Below are 24,070 nucleotides of genomic sequence, written 5' to 3'. Positions count from 1 at the left end.
CTGGAATGCTTTTTAAAAAAATTATTATTGATTTCAGAGACAGGAAGGGAGAGGGAGAGAGATATAGAAACATCAATTATGAGAGAGAATCATCTACCGGCTGCCTCCTGCATGCCCACCCACTGGGGATGGCGCCTTCAACCCAGGCATGTGACCTCCTGGTTCATGGGTTGACCCACACAGGCTGGAATGTTCTTCATCCACCCATAAAATCTTATCTAAGGCCTACTTCACATTTTGTCTACCCTACCTTCCCCAATACTCTGACTGGTGCGTGTACTCATCAGATATTCAGTTAATAGTTGTTGAACTCTAAACACACTTATAAGCTACAAGTCCCAATTAACACTGCCATATACCACTGTCTTTCCTCCTTAGCCAGGCTGTAAACTCTTTTTTTTTCATTTACCCAAGATAGCTTAGCATAGGTTTGGGCACAAAATAGGAGAGAATACTTGCTGACAATTTTGGACTAGCTGGACTTTTGTCCTGGCTTACCAAGTATCCTTTGATCTTCAGGAGGACCTGCCAAAGATTTAAACCCCGCGGTCTTGCCCTGGCATGGCTAGAATGGTGGCATCTCTAATTTTGATGCCTGACTTAGCACTATGCCCACACAAACAAGAGGGGCCTGATCTCCTTGGAGAATTAGCAAAGATTTACCAATGAGACAGCAAAATGTAGTCTCTGAAGTACCAAAGGGTGCTGAGTCACAATGTGTTTCTTTCATTATGATTGTTACACGGTCACAGTGATCGTTCCAGTCATTATGAAAATAATGAAAAACAAATGAATAAAATAAAAAGAACAGACCGTTTTCTGGTGACTAGTTCCCCACCTTATGCTCAATTAATAGTCAAACAAGCTAATGGTAATCCACCACCCTTGATTCTGTGTTTTGTTTTCATCGGCATCATTAAGTGTTCCCATTCAAGGCTCTCTGTGAACTTCAAAGTGAACACTGCTGAAGGGAATGAAAGGGTCCAGAACGGAGGCTGAGACCCACCGGTCTCAGTTGGCTTCAACTGAGCCCAATCACCATGGCACAGTGTGCCGACAGACTTCACAGAATCAATTTTCTCAGGGAACATACTGTGACTTCTGTTTGCCAGGACTACCCAGCCTGTATCCATGGCCACTCAGGCAAATTCCACGCAGAAAACAATGGGAGCCACAGCATCTCACTGCCCTGAGTGACAGAAATGGTCACTGAACCTACTGCAAAGCTTGCAGGACCTGTGCCTGGCCCGTGTTTGGGGCGTGGCAAACTCTGGTGTCTGCGCTGGGATCAGCACTCCTGCCTCCGGAACAGTCTGCCTTGAGCTCAAGACTCACAGGTGTCAGTCAGAACTTCCCTGAGCTCAGCAGGACCACAGTCCTGCTAGAAACACCATACATCTACCTCTAATCCCCCTCCCAAGAATAAAGGTAGAACTGTTCCTGGCATCACCTTCCCTTCCCTGGGAAAGCCCCTCCCCCCAAATCTGCAGCATGTAGGGAACAGCCCCTTGTATGGTGTGAAATGGATTGAGTCACCCCGCAGTGTTTTATGTAAAACAAATCACTAGACAATTAAAAATAAAAAGCCTAAGCCCCCTCTTCCAGGACCTGTTTAAAAGACAACCCCTTTCTACTTAGCTGCTCAAGCAGCCTCTTTGGACACACTGTACTCAGCAGTGACTCAGGGGGCTCCCAGCCCTTAGCTGCTGAAAACAAAGATTAAAGAAAACTAGTTGGTACGACAGCTAGAATCAGAAGATATAAAGCAACCTGGGCTAGAAATTCAACTTTGCTCATGCTGAGCAACAAATAACCTCAGCAACTGGTAGGTACAGAGATTAAACAAAATGGGGGTGCAGTGGGGAACAAGAATCTCCTTAATGGCTAGGAGCACCTGAGACATTCAGTCTGGCCATGGGGAGCCAGAGAAACTCACTGCCCATAACCTGAACACGTTAAATTATTTTGAGCTCTTAAGGCACTGGTTCACTTCTTAGTGAACAAACATATTACCAAAAAATAGGTAAGTCATTTAACTTCCTGAATATCAAGGTAGGATTTAAAGCCATACCTAAAATGAGACCTGACTTTCTCAATGTATGATTTCATCCTATACTGTTGTTGTGTTTTCTATATAATTACCTCTTAAGTCCACTTTAGAGTCATTTTTCCTCCCAAACCTTAATGTACCTTAGTCCCTTCTAAGGCAAAAATTGTTGGACCCATTTTGCACATCTGTAGCTATCTTAATGAGATAGAATGCTAAGGTGCTTTCATGCACACAACCTTAGCCTAGAGAGGGGCAGGAAAAGGCTCTGCTATCCCGACGCCTCAACATGTAAAACAACTGCCTGAGAGCAATCTGTGGCTGAACCACAAACTATTTTCACTAGAGAAAGGCAAAGTCAACTCTGCTTTTCCCGAGTCTTATACAACTGCAGCCTCAAAGTCCAGCTGTTCTGGTCATGGCCTCACATTCTTTCCGCAAAGGCTCCGGTTGACACGATTTATGGGGTGGTCTGAGGAAGCATGCTAAGCAATGTGGGATGAAACCACAAGGGAGGACTTTCTGGCCCTAACAGAGTACATCCAATTTCCGTGGAGGTTTGGACAAGCAGCCCCAAAACTGCCTGTGTTGGCTACGGGTACTTGAAACCCAAGAGTGAAGCAACAATGGTGCTTCTCTTTTATAGCCTCTGTATGTGATCACAGTCACACTAAGGTTGGAGGAGCTGAAGACTCAAAGGGCTACTGGGGGGCTTTTTTCTGGAACTGAACATTGTCAACACAGTCAGGGAGGAGGGAAACCAAGACAACATGAATGAAAGAAACAGACCTGGCTGTGATCTACTGAGCTACTACAGTGCCGGGATGTTCATAAAATCAAAAGGAATTGCTTTTCATGCCCAGCAGCCAGCACAGGCAAGAGCAATAGCCATCACCAAAGCCATCTCAGCAGGATGGTAAATCACAGATCACCAAGGCCAAGAAGCAGTATGTTGTGAATAATGATTAACCCATAACAAACTAGCCAAGCTCCAAGTTTAGGGAAATTTAAATAACATTCATAGGACAATGCTCAAAGTCAGACTGGGCCTGAGAGCAAATTCTCAGCAGAATTGCTGACCGAGGGCCTGCTATGGCAGGCAAGCAAACATACTTACAGTGAGTTGGGCCGGGTGGGTTTGAGCACATCCAGGTCTGGGTCACTGGAATTCATGTTGGGCTGTAAGCTGCTGCTAGAATTAAGGATGCTGTTTGCATTTGATGAGACGACAGATTCCAAGCTGGAGTTAATGATGCTGTTTCTTTGTTCCTCTGGGGAAAAACGAAAGGCCACAAGCCCCATATTAATATTATTTTATAGGGGTAGTCTGTTATCACATATATAAAAATTTACAAATACTGAAATTGGATTGAGATCTCTGGGCCAGTGAAACTAAACATGGGACATAGGAAAGGATGTGAATTACAAGTGGGAAAGGAATCAAAGAGGAATAGGTCACCTGAAATTTTAGAGTAAAACCCCTCCTTAGCTTGATAGGACATACCTCCTCCCTGCCCTCCCCTTTAATTTGACCAGCCTTTTTCCTAAGAGTAGCCCTACCACTGCACCATAAGTTGTGTCTTATTTTGACTGACAGATGGTCAGAGCACAGAGCAGCCTTCATAGCCCTTGGTGTTCAACCAGATCCTCTTGGTTTCTGTGACATTCACCTTTTATTCAAACACTCCTGCCCCAATGTTGTCTAAATTGCACAGACCACATCCTACCTTTGATTCTATAGCAAGTAACCATAAACATCTACTATTTGGCCATCTACTTCCTTATGACTCTGTAATCTAAATTCCTGATGCTCCCTACACATACCCTCTGGGTTGCTGTAGCTCTATGCAATCGATGTTTAGCTTCAAGTTAGTTCTTTGATAAAAAGATGTGTAAGGGCTACAGAGTAGTTTGCATATAAAAAACTGAGTCCAGGGTCCAAGCACTCATATTAATGCTTGGAGTATATTACCAGGCCAGGAGGGAGAAACCTGAGTTGTCTTCAAGGCTCCACCCCTGACTGGTAGTATGGCCTCGGGCAATTTTCACTCACACTCTGTTTCTTGGCTAATGCATCTATACAAATGGGGAGAGTGAGCTGTCCTGTGGATCAAGTGGGATCATTTGCAAGAATGTGTTTTGTAAACATCAGACATTGCTCAAAGAAAAGAACTTTCTTTTTGGTTAATCCTCACCCAAGGATATTGTTTTCATTGATTTTTAGAGAGAGTGGAGGGGGAGGGGGGAGAAAGAGAAACATGGATGTGAGAGAGACACAGCAATTAGTTGCTTCCGGCATGTGTCGAGACCAGGGTTGGGCATCAAGCCTGCAACTGAGGTAGTGCCCTTGACTGGAATTGAACCCGGAACCCTTCAGTCCCCAGGCCCACGCTCTCACCACTGAGCAAACCAACCAGGGCAAAGAAATGAATGTTCTGCTTCTTCCCCTCTTTAAAAACTTGGAACCACAACCTGAAGAAAACATTTTTGCTGTGATTTAGCTAAATGACACAGGTACCACTGCTATAGCAAAACAGGGGATTTAGAATGTCATTTTTGTCCCATATTACCAACAGATACGCCATATTGAAATCAATATGATGTTTTGAAATCAACTGATGTTTTGCGCAATCGATTCACTTATCAAGAAATATATCTGGGTCAATCTTCACTGGACTGTTGTGAAATGAGCCAGATGTGTACCATATCCCTAAGGAGACAGACTAGGCTCACTGACATGGTAGTTTAGAGGTGGACATTTGAACTCCGGTGTCTTTAGCCGATAAAGGGGGTGATGTCATGATAAAAATACTTCTTCCCTTACACTAGCCATGTCGTAAAAGGATATTATGCTTATGAAATGATGTTAGATTAATATTCACATTACACATACACACACACACACACACACACACACACACACACACACACACACAATACCCAATGACCCCCTAATAGCTTGGCAAATTTTCAATATCATATTTAAAGCCCTACAGGAGACTTAAAGAAACACCATGAAGCTATTGGGAGATTGCTTAACTCTAAGTAGATTTTGAAAAAAGTAGATTATTAAGTTGATTCCAGAGATTTAGAACTGTTCATATTTTAAGAGCTTAAATTCCAAACGGAAGCAACAATGAAGAAAGAGAAACCAAAAGAGTTACATTGAACTAAGATGTAGGCAGACTAATAAGGCCTGCAAATGGGAACCTGCTACTGAGAAGAAAAACAACTCTAAAATGACATAATTAGGGGATCATCTAAGGAATGGTTATGCCACTTATCAGTATGATTCAGTATAAGTAAAAATTTCCTTTGCACAAAGTACTCATATCAAGTCCTGCAAGACTGTGAGGAGCCCAAGACCACCATATAAAAAAAGGGGAATATGATACTTCTTTGGGGTTCAATAGAGACATTTTCTGCTTTATACAGGAGGAGAGATTAATAGTTTTATGAATTCTAGTTTGAGGCCAAGTTTGGATGACATATTCTCTGATGAAACAGAAGAATATAGCTGTAGCTCATATTTTTCTTGTGATTTTATTTACTTATCCATGAGAAGGTTGTAATTCTATAAATTAAAAACAGTATCTTGCTAAAAGTATATTAGTTTTTCTACAATATTATCAGGATTTTTTTCTGCCTTACTATCCATTAGAAAAGGAGTATTTGAAATGAAACCTTCTTCAATTTTTATGTATTCAATGAATGTTTAATGAGTATCTACTGAGTAGCAAACATGGTACCCAGTTAGCAGACTCTTAAATTAATTCCTTGGTATTTTATTCAGATGCCTACTGGTATATTTATTAACTTGCATATATCTACTTAATCATATGTTTACCTTATTTGGTAGACTATGAGCAACCTAAGATTGGATATCTGACAGATAACACTTTTAAATCACAATTGAAAAAAAACATTATATAAAGATGCTTTGCTTTATAAAATAAAATATTTTATCAGAATCCTAATGCTCATAAAAAGATTTCATTCTGAAAACTAGACTTAGATAAAGATTTTAAGAACACATCTCCTATTAGTTTAATAGACTGGGGTTCTCCATGACCTAATGGGAAAGGCTGTAGCATATGAAACATGGTATTTGCCTGAATTAAACTCACAAGGGAATGAGGATGGGGTAGAAAATGAGAACGTGACCCTCCCTGGGCTAGGAAAGTCAATAGAATAAAACAGGTGGCTACACCCAAACTGAACTTGGGGATTTCTAGCATTCCATTTACTGAAGGACATTAGAATTCTTTTTCTAAAAAATAAATTCTTTTTTAGGTTCTATTTGGGCTTATATTAAGATATCTAGAATCTTTCACATATGTCATAACCTAAAACAAAACAACAACAAACGCAAAAGGTCAGGGAAAGGAATTCATTGTTCAAGAAGAGAACAAAATATAATTAATCATAAGATTTCATAGTTTTATAGCCAAGACAGCCAACTATGCACCCTAAAAGGCATCCTCTTTATTGGTCTACCTGGGTGAGCCATGTGATAAGGAAAACTGGAAATCTGGCACTCTGACTACCCGACCATCACAGTTTCATTGGATGCAAGACCTCAGCTAGTAAGACTGGGAACTCCTAGTGGATACTTCTCAGATGAAATGCTGACAAGTCTTACTGAGGGTGAGCAAGAAGGTGAAGATTATTCCAGAGATGGGGGAGTGAGAAGAGCAACAGCAAATCAAATGTCTTAGTAGTTGTGGCAAAATCTAGAGCAGCGGTCGCCAACCAGTGGTCCGCAGACCACTGGTGGTCCGTGAGGTCTGAAAGTTTGGCGATCACTGCTCTGGAGAGACTAGTTCTTAAGCATTTGAAATGAATTAAAAAATAAAGAGAAAATGATTCAGTAATGTCACTCAAAACAGGAGGATTTTTGTCAGGTGGACAAATGAGTCCTTGCTCCTGACAGAAAAACATGATGAGAATAGGCAGCCTAAAAAGTAAAAATAAAATAAACCAAATCATTCAAATACGAGAGACAGCTGGACTTGGAGCCACTGATGATTCACACCAACTCTGCATCTTCGTAAGAAGGTACATATAAGAAGGACTGATGGCAATTACATTAATGAAGGAAAAAATTATAAACTACTGGACTGAAAAAGAAAAACAACAACCGGTTATGAGTCAAATCAACAAGATCACAGAGAACCATTTAAATGACCAAGAGAGAAAGAATGCCCACAAGTCAGGAGTATTCCTAAACTGGTGGAATTCAGTGAAAATGCTTGCCTTCCTCAAATATGTTTGTCAACAAGAATCTCTCTTCATAGTAATCACTGAAAACAAGAGCTCAGAAATTAGGAAATGATAAAAGCAATCTTCAAACAATTGTAAACATCTATGAGTAATGTATTGGATGGTTTCAGGAACATATGTTCTACAAGGAGTGACAAACTGGATGTGGAGCTGGTCCTTAAAAATACAAACTACTCAAGGGCTGGGGCACATGTGCCCAAGCAGAAAACATCCGGCATCCGTCACAGTGACTCGTGCGGTCAGCATCGGCTCATCCATTCCTGCTTAGTCTGTGCATAGTGTCTGCTAAAGCTCCACGAGTACGTGTAAGCTAAATAATAAATACAAGGCCACAATAAACAATCAAAATGTGTTCTCCTAGAACAGAAAAAGGCAGTTCTGTATGACTGGATTTTTCAGGTGTGTCCAGACTGGGACCGCTAATGTCCTTAAAAACAAAGTCCTGGTTACAGGGGGCAATGTTTTTTGTATAAATCAGGAGCGGAAAAACATGAGTATGCAACCAAATCACTGCAACTAAAAAAAGAAAGCCACAGAGTAATTTTGGTGATATTGTACTTGTTCTGGGGGTTGCCATGGAAATCTGGGAGCTAAGCTACTTCACTTTCCATATTTACCAAGTGTCTCCTGCTTGCTCTAAATGACAACCCACCACACACAAGAGGCAGGGTCTCTGTTTACCACAGAACCCAGAGGCGAGGCCAGGAACGCACACGCAGCGCCAAGCTAAATTCACACGTCTCGGCAGGCCTGAACACGTCTGGCCCACTGGATGCACAGAGCTGAAGAAGAAATATGAAACACAGACCTTCGAGGTCACTTTGGGGAGATTTCCCAACATGCATGGAGGTCTTTCAGAATACAGGCTAGCATCTCATCTTTCTGGATGTCCGAGCCTTGCTGGCAAAAAGGAGGGGGAAGCTGACTTTTTTTTTTTTAACAGCAGCTCATGATGCCTCGCAGAGCCGGAAGAGGGTAACTCTCTCTCCACATGATCAAACAGGGAGGAAAGGGAGTTGCCAGACTGAGGGAAGTTCTATAGAGACCCAGGGGTTTATGCAAAATATATTAAGGCAAAAGGAAAATACCCAGTGGCTTTCCTGTGCGCGGTGGGGAGAGAGGTGTACTTTCTCCTGGCTTGTTAAAGTTTTGCAATGAGGTCTGCAATGTGTCATCTTGACAAGATAGGATGATAATAGTGTGGCAGCTTAATGAATTTTGCAATAAAAAATGATGAGTGCACTGCAATTTCTGAGTTTACCACCTCTGGGAAACACCCAAGTTCACTGGAAGCTTGGAATCACTTTCTGAAGCAATTTTGTTTCCCTGTAACTTTGCTTTGGATACTGGTGGCGTGCCAAGCCACACGAATTCTGAGGTGGTCTGATTTCACGCTGACCCAGCCTCAGTCCCTATGATAAAAATAATCTTTAAAAGCAATTTGGGCAGTGTGTTGGTACACATGAAAACAGTTTGGGCAATGTTTTAAAAAATAATCTTACAATGTAATTTGGGCTGTGAATAGGCTAAACAATGAGTTGATGCATGCAAATCATGGTCAATTGTTTTGACCACAGGACACAGTTCATGATGCTACAACCTGTGGCAGGTTGTCTTCAGCAAAAACCACCACTGATTTTGGTCCTGTGTGGACTGAATTTCTCTCCCCATGGCGCTCAGAACAACCCTTTACTTTGCAAAGGGAAAGGATGCCAATAACACTGGATTTCAAGAGAGAATGGGGAAGTCATTGTGTCTGACCCAGGACTGAAAGGTTTAGGCAGTGGGACAATGAGGCACAATGGGGATACTAGGACCTGAAACAAGAGCATTTCAAAAACCAAGGTGTAGGAATGAGCCTCTAATCAATGCTGAACAGAGAGTTGAAAAATGAGAGTTAAATGGATACTCTCCCACTCACAACTTAGTCCTCTTTTCTGCCTGAGAACTTACTTTTGAGTCAAGACACTGTCCCTTTAACCTATGGTCTCTCAATATCTGAGGGAGTCCACATATCGACTACTTATATTACTGCTCATCAGAAAGAAGACAATTATATATTTACATATTTTTAATACCATGACACATTGAAAAATGGGTTTGAGATAGTAACTGAAATGTATAATTAGGTTTTGTTTTTAATAAGGTAAAATGAATCAATGCATAATAAATATGCATCTTCTTCAATTTAGAAAGTACAGGAAATACAAATACCCTACCTATATTTTGGTGTGTCAATATCCAGTTGGTTTTCTATACATAGAAACATACACACACACACACACACACACACACACACACTTTTTCTTTTAACAAAGTGGGATAATATCACATCTACTAATGTGCTATCTACTTTGTTCACTTAGTGATAATGCCAGCGATCTGAGCCTACCATGTGCTTTTTTCCTTTACTGGTCTTGAACTTCTTCCCTGCCAAGGGTTTTCCACAGCATCATTTTTTAATGGATGCATCAACTATGTGGTTTTCAATCACACATGGTAACCACACATAATTAAGCCAAGAGCCACATTACACCTTAGAGCCTGTGTGACAATAGGAACCCATGTGGATAAGCACGTTATCTGCCAAGACAAGCAGGTGTGTCCAGAGCGCGCATCACCTGCAGAGGCAGCCTGAGAAAAGGCACAGGCTGCAGCCCTGCCTGCTCGGAGAAAGGCATTACGTAAGACTTTGAATAGTATGAATTCCCAGTGATTTTTCAACGAGGAAGACACACATGAGAAGTATATGAGCTAAGTTCTCAACCTCTCACTGGGCCTGTCTGGGACAGGGTCCAGGAAGAATTAACTGAACTAAAAGAATTAATCAGAACTATAATCCCAGCAACTAGTTAACATGATCCCTGAAAAACAAAGCCCAAGAATCCATTCCCACCCCCATCAACACTGCACAACTCATCCCAGGCTGCTGATGTATTTGCACTCAAGCATCAAAGGGGCTCTGGCTGAGCCAGGGAGATTGCATTACCCTTCTGCACGGGCCTCTCCTGGGGAATCTGCACCTCCAGGGGAGGGGGGGGGGGGAAGGGGATACTTAGTCAAATGTAAGGGAAAGCTATAGCTTGATGATAATCATCGTAATCGTAGCTAATGTTTATTAGGTGCTTACTATGTTCTAGGCCCAGTGTCAAGTACTGTACATGCACTGTTTCACTTAATCACGGTAATTTCCCTCCAAGAAAGCTATTACTAGTGATGGATTTTACAGATGAGAAAAATGGCGGTTCGGACCAGGAAAAGTAATGTACTCCAGGTCTCAGAGTCAAGATAGCACAGAAACAGTGCCGGTGGGCACAGAGCTCCTACTATCAATCACCACACCACTGCCCCCAATCCTGACAGACAGAGAGATGTTCTGATAATGACAGAAGACAAGAAACCAAGATGGTGCCCCCTCTCTCAAGCCAGTGCTTCTTCACTGTAGCTGTCTTCAGCACTGCCCGGGAGCTTTTAAAATACAAATGCCTGAGCTGCAGAGCCAAGACCTGATTCAGAATGTACCAGAGAGAAACCAGCCACCTGTATTTTTAACAAGCTCCTTACATGATTCAAATGCACACCTAAGAATAAGAACCAGTATTCCAAGCAATATATTTCCACACCTTGGTGGATATACTAAAAATCTGGGACAACATAAGTGATAAATGTCACCTTGCAACTTCTTAGAAGAAATCTAAAAGGTATGAGACCTGGTTGCTTGTTTCCTCTAATCCCGGGCTCTACCTTCTACATTTGTTCAGAAAACTAAAAGTACAGTTTGCTTATCAGTGCCTTTCACCTCGATATACCAGTGCAATGTCTGCTTTGTGGTGTATCTGCATGGAAACTTAGAGATTAAACACTAATATCCTTTGCTACCCTTCGTCTGGCAGCACAGTTGAAAAACCTGGCAAGGTGACCCTCAGGAGCCTCCTCTCCAGGAAGAGGGAGGCAGCTGACAATCTGAGGCTGGAAGCTTTGGCACAGAGTCACTTCTGAGAGAAAAGGATGGGCTTCAACTTCTGTACAGAGCAGGGGCCCTGTGGAGAGATGGGGGAAAACGTGTGCTGATGGGGAACAATTGGAGCCTCTCAAACGGAAGCACCAAGCAAACTACTCTGGGAGTTTCAGGGACTGAAGAGAGGGCTGACCCGTGGAAGACTAAGCAGATAATAAACTGCAAGTACATCACCGAGGAGAAAAGGCATAATTGGATTCAAAAGAGGCAGATACGCAGACATAAGAGGAAATGAGGTTCTGAAAAATCATATGCCAAGTTTGAAGGTAGAGGAGAGGTTTTGTGTGTGTGTGTGTGTGTGTGTGTGTGTGTGTGTGTCCACACAAGCATGATCTCTCTAACAAGGTATATGCTCTGTGGCAAGAATCTGAAGAAAGGTAAGGTCACATCACACCTGGACAGGTTTCACAGCATGAAACCATGCACAGCATGTTTATATCACCGAGTCACTACACTGATATAAACAACCAACTAATAATATCTGAACTCAACTCTAGTCAAGTGGACAAAAGAAACGTGACTTTTTATATTTACATTAACAGGAAGAATCTGAATCAGTCAAAATTTTAGAGCAAAGTCTATGGACTACAAACTATGGTACATACTCTATGGGCAGAACACAAGACGATTCTGGGGTTGGATGTGGATGAACATTCTTTATCTTAATGGTTACATATTTATTTTCCTATATATTAGGGAACAGAACAGTGAGACCATCAAACTTACGTTTTTGGAGCTTTTACTGAGTAGGAATAGGCCATGTAAAGAAGTGAGTTGATTTAAAGTTGATGTAAAGACATGTATTAAACAACAGTGAATGAGTTATGTGGCTGTGGCACAAAGAGTGAATGAAGGTTTATGCAAATGATTCAGGTTTGGGAAGTAGGGAGCTAGGTATAGAAAGAGGCCTCACACTGGAAAACATTGTCGTTACGGAATATACAATTATTATTATGGAATACACATTATGGAAATGCAATTTCCCCCACAAATCAGCTGTGGGATCTTTATCTATATTTGAATTCCAAAGAGTAAACTCAGCAAAGAGCTTTGATAAATCAGTCTTCTGTCTTTGTCCATAGACCAGACAAAGGGAAGTGTAAGGTGTGTGAAGACTTTATTGTGCACTGTCACCTGTTCATCTAACCCTGATGGGTGGCCAGATTACAACCTAGGAGGGGCGAGTGCCAGTAGAACCTTCCAGCTCCTGGCCCAATCTTCCTCAGCATCAACTCACCCAACTCCTCCTATTGTCCTCTCTAAGCCAGGAGAGCCATTCTAATTTCCCAGAAAAAAGGGGGGGATTCTGAAACAGATTACTAAAAAGAATATTCACCTACACACATCTATATACTTTTCAATGAAAATGTTTCTTTTGAAATGTTTCTTCTTTGAGAAATGGGGGGAAAGCTAAACACCCCACGAATATTCAAGCATATGGAGATTTTGGTCTTGTTTTCAGGGAGCATTTACTAACATTTGGAGGAAAGAGGTATTGCTTCACCCTCTTCCCGTCTCCCACCCTCTGTTCGCCATCTGCAGACAGGGCCAGCAGTTGGCTCTGCAGCTTAGGCAGGTCTGCTTTCACACATCCTTAACTTTCATCCCCTGCCTGTGAGATAAAATTAATCATGGGCAAGGATCTAATTGATTTTCTCCCGATCTCCATCTTTTTCCTACATGCTCCCAGAGTATGCTTCTAGGCTGGTCCCAGAGCTGCTTTTGCTTCAGTCTCATCATAACCTCGGCACTATGGAAAGCATAGCAGCATTTACCAGCACTGTCTGATCTGTCCCAATCTGCACTGTACACGTTTGTACAAAACATGAGGTGACCATGGCTCTCCTGGAAACCCGAGAAGCACATCACCTCACAGTCTTGTTCGTGGCAGATGTGGGTGTGGCCAGGCCTTTTCCAAGCCTTTGCTGGTACATGTGGAGGAACCCAGGCCATGTGGACACCACAGTGAGAATGAGCCAAGCTAGACAGTCAAGAGGAACACAGATAATCATTCGAAGGGAAGCCAATCCAGGTACAGGGTCAAAGCCCTAAAATTGTGCATATCCATTGACCTAGAAATCTTTCCAGGAATTTATCTTAAGAAAATGATCATGACTATGAATAGATTTAGCTACAAAAATCATAACAGTAGCTTTATTCATAAATGCAAAATATATGAAACACCCAAATGGTACTAAATACACCAAGGTACAGCAGTATTATGGGATACTGTGACATCTTTAAATGCATGATGTTTGGGGTGGAGGGGTGGTGAAGATTTGTTTTCAGGCGTTATGATAAGGAAAGCCATCACTTTTAAAATGTGAGGGGCTACTAAAACTCATTTTTGTAACAAAGGAAGAGAAAGATGCCAATCCTGATAAGGAGCCTCTTCTCTTCAAGGCAAAACAGGTCATTATTCCACTTTGTGTTTTGTCCTTGTAGTGATAATAATTACAGCCCTCCACAGCATTTACCGTGGCACCTTGGATGGCACAGTGCAACACAGTCCTCAAGGACACAAAAGGCAGAGGCCCACAGAGAGGCCAGAGGTGTGGCCCCCGAGCAGCCGGAGGCAGAGGCGGCAAGGGATGTCCCTGGGGCATCACGCTAGCCCTGAGCACAGGACTCACGTTTCTCTGTCGACTGCATAGCATGGAAGAGCGTCAGGGGCCTCTCGCTGCAGGACGGGGGCTTGGAGTCACCACTCTTCTTCCGAGACAAGTGCAGCTGGGCATTGGTGAGAGGCATTTCAGGCACAGTGTTAAATATCTGCAAGCATAATTGCACAGGACGGTTACAGGCTGCCGTGAACTGGGGAGAAAGCAGAACCAGTACAAAGGCGGGTGGTGATGTCTAAGAATCAGCAACAAACCTTGAGAAGACCACCACTGTTTGCTCACGACTTCATTTTAATCATCTCTAGGAACTGGGTTAAACCTTCTTGTTGGGAAGTGTATCCCAGAGCTTGGTAACCATTTACTTCCATCTCTAACCCCTTCTCCTATTCTTCCGTTGATCTTCTTTTTGTTCTTCTCTCCAGGGGACATGGGAAAAATCTGTGCTAAATCTAAGCCATTGGCTGTTAACAAGCCTTCAAGTTTTGTGACCACCTTTGTGCAGAATCAGAGTGTGAAATATGCATTTAAATAACACTCCAAACAGAACTCCAGTGCATACTGGGCATCATTTCTTCATCTGTCTTCAGTCATCTTCGGGGCGGGGGGGGGTATCCTTTCTAGTGTTATCTTTGATGCTGAACAATTTTTTTTCTTATTTGTAAGGGGGGGAGACTTGTTGTTTTTCCTTGTGATGATAAAAGAAACATATAAATACTACAGGCAATTTGAAAAAAGCATCAAGAAGAAAACAGAAAAACTCTCCCAATTCTAGGATAACCACTATTAGTTTTTGAGTTTTATTTTCTTGTAAACATTTAAGCTTTTATTTTATTTTTTTTAAAAGTCCAAGGTAAAAAACGAGAAGAAAATGTTAGACAAAATCATGACAACGCTCATCTGTTTTTCTACAGACACAAGGACAGCAGAATTATTATAATACATACCACTTATATGGTTAGTTAGCTTGATTACAGTAGCCACCGTTCAATGTTGGTTCCCTAGGGACCTGCCACTGCATGTGTTTCATGGGTGGCTCATTCAGTGCTCAGTGACCTGAGCAATAAGTACTCTCCTCACCATTTATAATGAAGAACTGAGGCAGAGAGGTTAAGCTGCCACAATCAGATATAACTTCAGATGACCACATAGAAACCCATGTCCTTAGAATTTCCAGATTCATTTTTCAATGCATAAAATAATAACAGCAGCACTAATTCATGCCATCAAGAAAGATCTTTGAAGCATCTACTTTACGCCAGGCACATGTTGCCTGTGGTTAGAGTTTGCATCCAGTAGCTGTGATTTGTTGAGTCTTTGCCATGCCAGGCACCAGGTTAAGTGCTTTGTATTGGTTATCTCACTTAATGTTAAAGAATACTTTTCCATAATGATGATTATACTCTTTATACTGTTTTGTATCCTATACATTTCATTCAACATTACATTGTGACATTTCCTCCTTCATTAAACAATCTTCTAACACCCCGACTATATTAAATCAATATTTATTGATCCTCTCATTATTATCACTTCCTCTTTAGAGCTAGCCTCCTTCTGGATTTTCTCTTTTCCGACAGTCATGAATAATAAGAGGATGATGATGGCAGCCCAGTCCCTTAAACTATGGGTGACCCTAAACATATCAGAGTCTTTGTCATGGCTTTCTCTCCTTCATGTGTGCATTTAGAAGAACTAAGAAGCTGATAATATAGGAAGCAAAGTCATAAGAATGATAAGAATTTCAGCTCAAACAGCTGCTCTCCATGGGTTGGCAGGTCCTTGGGTTCCAATGATGCCAGCCAGCTGGTTCAGTCCATCTCATTCCCAAACACAGCTGTCTGAAAACAGCATTATCATATTTTCCCCAGGGGACTGAATTTTCAACAAAATAAACCGAATCACAACATAGCTAAGTTCAACTGGGGCAAGGGAGTAAGGGGAGAAGGGGACTTCACGCAAAAACAACTGAGATCATTTGGCTTCCAGAGGAGTTGGCATCCCTAAAAATAAGTACCAGTGCTATACATGTCCCCAGTCTCTTTTTGGGTGTCTGCAGGGGAAGAAAAGAGAAACTATGGTTGTTGTTGAGCTCAAGGACCACAACCTCTAAGAAGCTTTCTCTTCCCTTTACTTTGATCCCCAAAATAAGCTGAACCATGGCTGCTCCTGGGTGACAACCTGCCCATGCACCGTTATCATTGATATTTAAACACTGTTCCTTTAGATGAGTGTTCACATCTGCCCGGTCAACTCAACACAGCAAACAGGCTGAGCATTCCACAATGAGAGATTTCCCAACCAGCACAGCTAAGCAGAGGAGAGGCCAGGGCAGGAACCTGGGGCTGAAGTAACTAACACCTTCACTTTCCATGTCCTCAGCAGTCATTATTCATTCAGCTCAGCTTTTCTAGCCAGTCCTGACTATAGAGACCAGAGGCTCCAAACCCACAAGGATGTATTTCAACAAATAATGGTGTCTCTTAGAACCTTTCTGCCTCTGGCCTCAAGTACAGCACATACAGCAATTCCTACCTAAAAACATTTTAAATGAATTCAAACTTAGTGATAGGCCTCTGTCCTGTTATGCTTGGTGTCCCCCAGGTTTTGTCTCTCTTTTCTTAACAAGTTACTGAGAATGAGATCCCCACCAACTACAATGGGAACAGTTAAATTTCAACTGTAACCAAAAATGTGAGCACTTGCCTTTTCCTAAAACTAGTAAATGCTAGAGAAACAAAGGAGAGTAAATTGTAAGGAAGGACCGTGGATTTAGACAGACGCCTGAAAAATTGTGCTTATACACATCCATGCAGGGTGAGACAGGAGAACATAATATTTCATTGGCTGTTTCGTCTAAGTCAGGAGTGGGGAACCTTTTTTATGGCAAGGGCCATTTGGATATTTATAATATCATTTATGGGCCATACAAAATTATCAACTTGAAAATCAACCTGCTATATTTGGTCAAACATTTAATTAACTCACCCCTAATGCCTTGGAAGGGCCAGACCAAATGATTTCTCGGGCCTTATGCGGCCCTTGGGCCAGATGTCCCCCACCCCTGGTCTAAGAGCATATTAGAATACACTCTAGAAGGAGATTTTCACTGGGGGGAGTGTTACCATCCTGAAGGCCAGTTCTCTTCACCGTGAGCCAGGCCCTAGCCTCAGATGATAGGGCCATACTCAGGCTCAAGTGCAATGGTGTGCAAGTGAGCACGCTGCAGGGTGTAAAGGGTCAGACATCAGACTATCACCACTGTCGTAACAAGTTTTCCCAAGTGCAAGGGCATTTTGTAAATCAGACTACATCAGAGCAGATGACATGAACCTTCATCAAAGAGTCTGAGAAATCATTCCCCAAATTACTGTTGCTCATTTAACCCTGAAACTTGAATACATGAAGTTGTTTAAAAGCTGCTCCTTGTCTGGCCACCTTCTAGCCAGGCCAAGAGTGTGGCCTCCGTACTAAAAGTTCCAGTTGGAATTCTGATGGGAAACTGACTTATTCACAATTTTGTTGGTTATTCCAATCCTATTTTGTTTGGAAGAGATACTTTCAAGAGAATGAAATGAAGTTCCCTTCATTCTTTGGGGAAGAATAACAGTACCAATGAGTGATGGATGGATGGGAAAGCTTATATGATCTATGAGAAATGGATTTATGAAGCTCTATCATGTGGCTGGAACAACCTACTCATTTCGCAGGGCCTTCCCAAGTTAACACAAAAGGGGAGGGAGAGTTGTGCTATCTTATATGATCTATGAGAAATGGATTTATGAAGCTCTACCACGTGGATGGAACAACCTACTCATTTTGCAGGGCCTTTCCAAGTTAACACAAAAGGGGAGGGAGAGTTGTGCTACGCCACAAGGCCCTTGTTAATTCTGCCCAAACTTACGAACTAATTCTGACTTACTCAGGAATGCCTTAGAAATAAGTTATTAGGAAGCCTGTAAGCCTTCTGGAAGCTACTGGGGAATAAGACTGTAAAATAAAAATACAACTCTGGATAATTCTTCCAAGTACCCCAATTTCAAGCTTCCTATATATGGAATTAGCAGAACCATAAATTCCAAGCCTTGCAGCAGAGTGGCCAAGTGTGGCTGGGCCTCTGCAGTCATACTGACTGGGGCTGAGTCCTGGTTCTGCCTACTCAGTGGGCAACAACCACAGCTACAAAGACCTCACCATCACTGTCATATCACCACAAAAAATATAGACTAGGAAACTGCAGTCATTATATGGGTAGAAAGCAAACAGGCTTTGGAGCTAGACAAACTTTGGAACTCTTGAAAATGGGGATCTAACACCTGCCCTGCAGAGCAATTGAAATGATAATGCACATAAAATGCTTAGCACAGAACTGGGCAGAGATCAGCAGGAGGCGAGGGTGGTATAAAAGATAATAAAAAGAACCAAGAATATTAGAGTGCTTATCATCTTAAGTTATTTACACGGGTTATCTTATTATTTTACTCACAACAACCCTACAAGGGAGGTACTATTATTCTTGCCATTTGGTAGGTGAGAAAACTGAGACTCAGAGTAACTGATTAGTCCAAGGTCACACAGATGAGTACAGCTGAATGGACTTAGCTTGACTTTGTGTATCTTAACCACTAGTGGTCTTTATATCGACTATTATTTTGAGAGACAGAAGACAAAACAAAAAAGATCACATGATTTTAGTGTCTGACGGATCTCATTTTATCATTTACTAGCTCTGTGACTTTGAGGAAGTTACATAACTGACCTTCAGATGCCTCATCTATAAAAACCCAGGACTGTGGTGAGGACTGAAGCGCCTAACACAATTTGACGCTCAGTGCTAAAAAGACATTATTGCATTCAATAAAAAAGTCTAAGTAGGGAAATAACTGGAGACTCAACAATGAATTATTTGCAGTCGGGACATGAGGATTTAATTTATAAGTGCAAATTTAATTACTGCTCTTTGCAAAACATCGATCGTAACTGCTTACAGCAATGTTAGAATTTGATGTTCTTTTTCCCTTGTGTTGCCTACAAAATTCAAATTTCACAGGCCTCCCCCTCAAGCCCATCTTGACAATGTAGACCACTGACATTTGTGGAATTTGTTCTCCACGTGTCTCGTACACATTTTACACCTCTTCTAATCCCATCCGTCACGTGCCCCTGCAATTTACAAGGATGAGAACCTCCCTATAATGTGTGAGGCATACTCTTTATTATGTGCTGTGATTTTTATGGGAGGAAAATTAGGTCATGATGAAGAGTTCTTGGTCTATAACTGCGAAGTAGTTCTGAGGCAATAAATCAACGACAGGGGCCTGGGATTAAAGAGCAAAACAGAAAGGCTTCTCTGAGAGAAGAGACTAGGCATTTTCTTGAGACACTAATGCATCGGGGTCCCAAGTAATAATGAGTAATAACAAGCATGGGCTTGTTTAACCTGGAGTGTCTGCTTTGGGAGTGGAGGGCTAGACCTACTGAGCAGGGCTCACACACTGCTCTTTCTCATGACAGATTGTGGAGGGAAACTGCGCAGGGCACGAGAGCCACAACCCCAGTGCCTTCCTTCTGGAAGCTAAGCCAGTCTCAGCAGGGCTCACTTATTGCTACAGTTAAGAAGCCAAGTGCAGAGGCTGCAGCTACACAGAGGGTTTTTAGGGACAGTTGGAAGTCCAATGTCCTGTTGATATCAGCATTTTGGCAGAAGGAACAACAATTTGAGGGAGTTTTATTAAAAATCCCTCAGAAGGAACCAGTGCCATTTGGTTAATGGCCTGGGTAATCCATGGGATGTTGTGATTGTCCCTAGCACCAGAAAGACTATATGTCCTGTTATCTTTGTTGACAGAGATAAAATACAACAAAACTCCATCTTTATTTGAGTAACATTAAAGGAGCTTCACAGTTCAAACAATGATCTGTTATCTAGGGCTTATTGAAGGGAACATACATGTTCAGATGCACAGCCTTATCATATTCATGAAGAGCAACTTGCACAGCACTTGACACTTAAAAGGGGAAACAGGCTTAGGACAGAAGCATTCCAGCCCAGCATACAAGTAAATCTAGATTACCTCTAAACCTAACATGGAGAGGACCAAAAAGAGTTCACTCAGAAACCAATGGAAGAAAAGGCAATAAAAACTAAAAAAAGTAAAGCCCTAGCTGGTGTGGATCAGTTGGTTAGAGCATGGTCCCCTACACCAAAAGGTGGGTTTAATTCCTGGTCAGGGCACATACAAGGGTTGTGGGTTGCCAGAAATTGTTCAAATTAATTGCATTTTATTAATTGATGTACATTTTGTACATAAACTATAGCACTTGTGAAATGGATTTCAGTACTGCCAACAGATCAAGGAAGTCTGGTGGGCCCCAATCAACTCTATCACAACAATTGCATTGAAAAATACTACCATTTGATTGGGAATGCAAGGTTGTTTAGGATTTGGTGCTTATCCTAGGTGTTAAGTGGGGTGTTCCATAGTTGTTAGGTCTTCTTGATATATAAGATTAAAAGTTAACATATGTTTTAAAGGGGCACTGATCTTTGGGCATTTCTAAGAATTAACAGCTCAAAGATCAACAACCCTAGCCCTTCCAAAGCAAAGGGTTAGACTGGGAAAAGATCATGAGAATTTATTTTGTAAAACACCAACAGGCATTAAAGGGACCATACTGATAGAAGCATATGGTATGTGGGCACGTAAGAATACCATATCTTGCTTCATGTGCAGAAACCCTTTTGGGTATCACAGCCAAAAGAAGTATTGTGAACTGTTACAAAACAAGTGGGTCCAATCGTACTATGATATGGTGGAATTTAACAGGAAGATGTAAGAGATTCACACATATATTAACCTGAGATTTCATGCTTCACCAAAACTTTGAAAAGAGGCCATTTGTTTCTTGTTCTTCCTAGACATCTAAATTTTTCAGAATCCCTGGCAAGATTACTATTATAAAAGGAAAAGCTTTCAAGAAATAGCAGCATTTCTGGGCTTTGGGTATATTGGGCAATATAGCATTCAATATATTTTTTTAAAATCTTAACTAGAAGAATATAAATATTGGTAACTTCCACTATAAGTCCAAGTATTTGGCTTACTTGATTTTTTAAGACAAAGTTGTCCATACAGAAAGAGAAATTTTCAATGATTGATCATTACCTTAAAACAAGCATGGAAACAGCCAAAATCTTTGCACTTTGAACTTTCAACTCTGAATCCTGACCACCAGTATAGAGCTCTCATATAATCCAAGTACAGTCCAAGATAGGAGTCACTGATGGGAAATGATGCCATGACCTGGTATTTTCCTTTGGGAAGTCTGGCCAGGAGAACCATTCGGATCTATCTCTGCCCTAAATTAAGTAAAGGCTATAGGTCAAAGGTTATACTCTCTGAGTAAGACACTTTATATATAGCCACAAGTTTACAACAGTATGGTCAACTGTATTGTTTGCTATTTATTGAGTCAAGGAGTGATTTTGATCTCAAGGATCAGAGTCAATTTGTTCAGTCAGATTCCTAGGATGTCTTTCTAAAATGCTGATGTAATCATCTCCTCTACTTGGAAACCTCTGACAGCTCCCATTTTTCAGGCTTTCAGGCTCCCACTTCCTAGCTTTCAAGATCCTTGACAAACGGCTAAATCCAGCTGCCTGGCATTATCTCCCACTCCCTGTTAACATATAACCTACAGTTCTTTCATAGCCACATCATTTTAATACACACAAACTGATGCATGTTGATTAACTGATTCATGTTCCTCAGGACGGTTCCTGTGGCCACTCTTTCTCTGCCTAGAAAATGTCTTTTTGTGTGTCAGAGTCCACACAAGCAGAATTAAATATTTCTCCTCAGGATGCCATATACTTTATTCATCTTACTGAATGTCACTTAGCACCCTGTATTATGGCTAGTTATACCCTGATAAAACAGGAGACCCTTGGAGAAAAAGGTTTCATCTTATTTATATTTGACCAATAGTGGATGTTCAATAAACATTTATTGTATTAAGTAGAGATGAACTAAAATAGATTTTAATAGCTTGGCCTGTTAAAGCAGTTCCTTGTTCCTCTCCTAACAAGCTGTTTTTTTAAACTCTCTGTACTTCAGGTTCACAATTTGTAAAATAGAGATAAAAATATTGACTTTATAGTGTTGCTATGAAAATGAAATGATATGAATATAAAGCTGCTTAGCACAATATCTTGAGAACAATAAGCTATCAGTAAAAGTTAGCCATTACTGTCATGAATAGTATTACTTCTAGTCTGTGTATATTAAAAATATCCATTATCTTCAACTAGGTAAATAAATCAGGATGTACTACCAACATGCAAAAAGAAAAAGCATCATGAGCCCCAAATATAATGTCCTATCTCCTGGCTTTTTCCTCTGTGCCTCTGCTTACACTGGGGCATTTACTAGTATTTCCTACAATTGTTCCATACATTGCACCCCTTGCCTGGTCAGTTGGGGAGGTGAAGGATGATTTCTGGAGCATTGCTGACAGGGCATGTAGTTAGTGTGCTGAATGTGACCTCACTGAAGGTCTGTGTGAAACACATCAATAAGGCTCCAAGGAAGGAGATGCAGGTGGGTTCTCTGTGAAAAGACATGCTCAGCAGGGGATGTTTCTGGACGCAGAGCATGTGCTGTCTGGAGGATGTATAGGATGTGCCAGTGACAACAAAACTCATCCTAGGCACATCCTCATTTCTAACCCTTGGAGCTAAATGTCCAGTGTTAGTCCTTAGTAAACAAGAGGGGAGAGTAAAGTGGGAAGGAGGGATGGAGGGAGGGAAAGAGAATACTATATGCTTTAGTTGTTAAAATACAAGCCCTTTTCCTTCTCTTAAAAAAATATTTTAGCGAGTAAATAATCTGAATTTTCTAGCTAGCATGTATCCCCTGGCCCTCTTTTTAAAATGTCAAAGTGACTGAAGTAACACTCTGTTCTAGGCTTAGGCTTTGATAAGCCTTGACCCTTCTGTGTTTGCTTGCTCTCTTGGAGGTTTGGCCTAGACTACTGCACCATGAGAGATCACATGGCGAGAAGAGAGGCTCTGTGGAGGAGGATCAAGATGTCCCAGCCAATAGCCACTACCAAGGTCCCGGACATGTGGAGTAAGGCCATCCTGGATCCTCTAGTCTCAGTCAAACAATCCCAGCTGATACCATATGGGCACACCTAAGCCCTCTCAGAATGGTCAGGTGGGGAAAATCACTACTGTTTTAAGTCACAGTCTTGGACATGATTTGTTATGTAGCGATGGACAACTGAAATAGGCATCTTATAATTCTCTCCCTCTCCGTCTCCCTCTCTGTCTCCCCCTCCTTCTCCTTCTCCCTCTCCCATGCCTACATGTCTGGGTTTCTACATTCTCTTTCACTACTGTTTTCTACTTATTCCTGGATCCCTCCCAATTTTATTCCAAGGCACAATGCAAATACCGTATGTAAAATAGTCTTACTAAATGAGAGAATATTATGCCAGTAACTATGGCGGATATCACTTAATATCTGTATTAGGGCTTGTTTCAAGCAAGAGGGCATATGCTATCATACGCTTCTTGTTGGGGGAAGGGATGAAAAAGTGCTGTTGAAAAGCATTTCTTCAAGTGTGGTTTCAGGATTTTGGCCAACTTCTGACACTACGGTTGGAAAATTAGTCACTCCAGAACCTTTGTGAATGTATGTTATGGCCAAGGCCAAGGGAATGCTCATTAAATATTGTTATCTAAGATTTAAATGGTATGAATTTTATATAAATTAAAGTCTCTGACAATGTTCATGGAAGGACATAAAAATGCTCTGGATTTGATGGCTGAAGTTCAGTTTTATTGGCAGGAGATTCAAAGCCTTGTCTCCAGAAAGTCAGAGGCCAGAGTATGGCCATGGATGCTTAGGATTCCTGTGAGGTAAACATCACAGGCTTCCAAAGGAGGCCAAGGCAGCAGCTGCTCACTTTATACCATACCAGGCCTGAAGCTACATTTAAAAAGGAGCCAAGCTGCCTTACTCTAAGTTGTTTTTACCAGGAAGGCAAACCTGATGAATATTAAGGATGTTCTCCCCGGAATAATGCACATATACATCA

The 24,070-nt window shown here is 41.5% G+C and overlaps 1 protein-coding gene across 1 annotated transcript in view; it reads right to left on the bottom strand.

The window, feature by feature from the left end:
• Positions 1-24,070, bottom strand: part of ARHGAP26 (Rho GTPase activating protein 26) — a 409,256-nt gene that overhangs the window by 72,166 nt on the left and 313,020 nt on the right. The window contains exons 19-20 of the mRNA XM_014529049.1: positions 13,982-14,120; positions 3,165-3,318 (exon numbers count right to left, since the gene is read on the bottom strand). Coding sequence (XP_014384535.1) covers positions 3,165-3,318; positions 13,982-14,120 — 293 coding nt within the window. The remainder of the gene's footprint in view (positions 1-3,164; positions 3,319-13,981; positions 14,121-24,070) is intronic.

This window comes from Myotis brandtii, unplaced genomic scaffold, assembly GCF_000412655.1.
Source record: "Myotis brandtii unplaced genomic scaffold, ASM41265v1 scaffold668, whole genome shotgun sequence".
Classification (NCBI taxonomy): Eukaryota; Metazoa; Chordata; class Mammalia; order Chiroptera; family Vespertilionidae; genus Myotis; species Myotis brandtii.
Note: the sequence above shows the minus strand (reverse complement) of the source record. Positions and strands in the feature narration are given on the sequence as shown.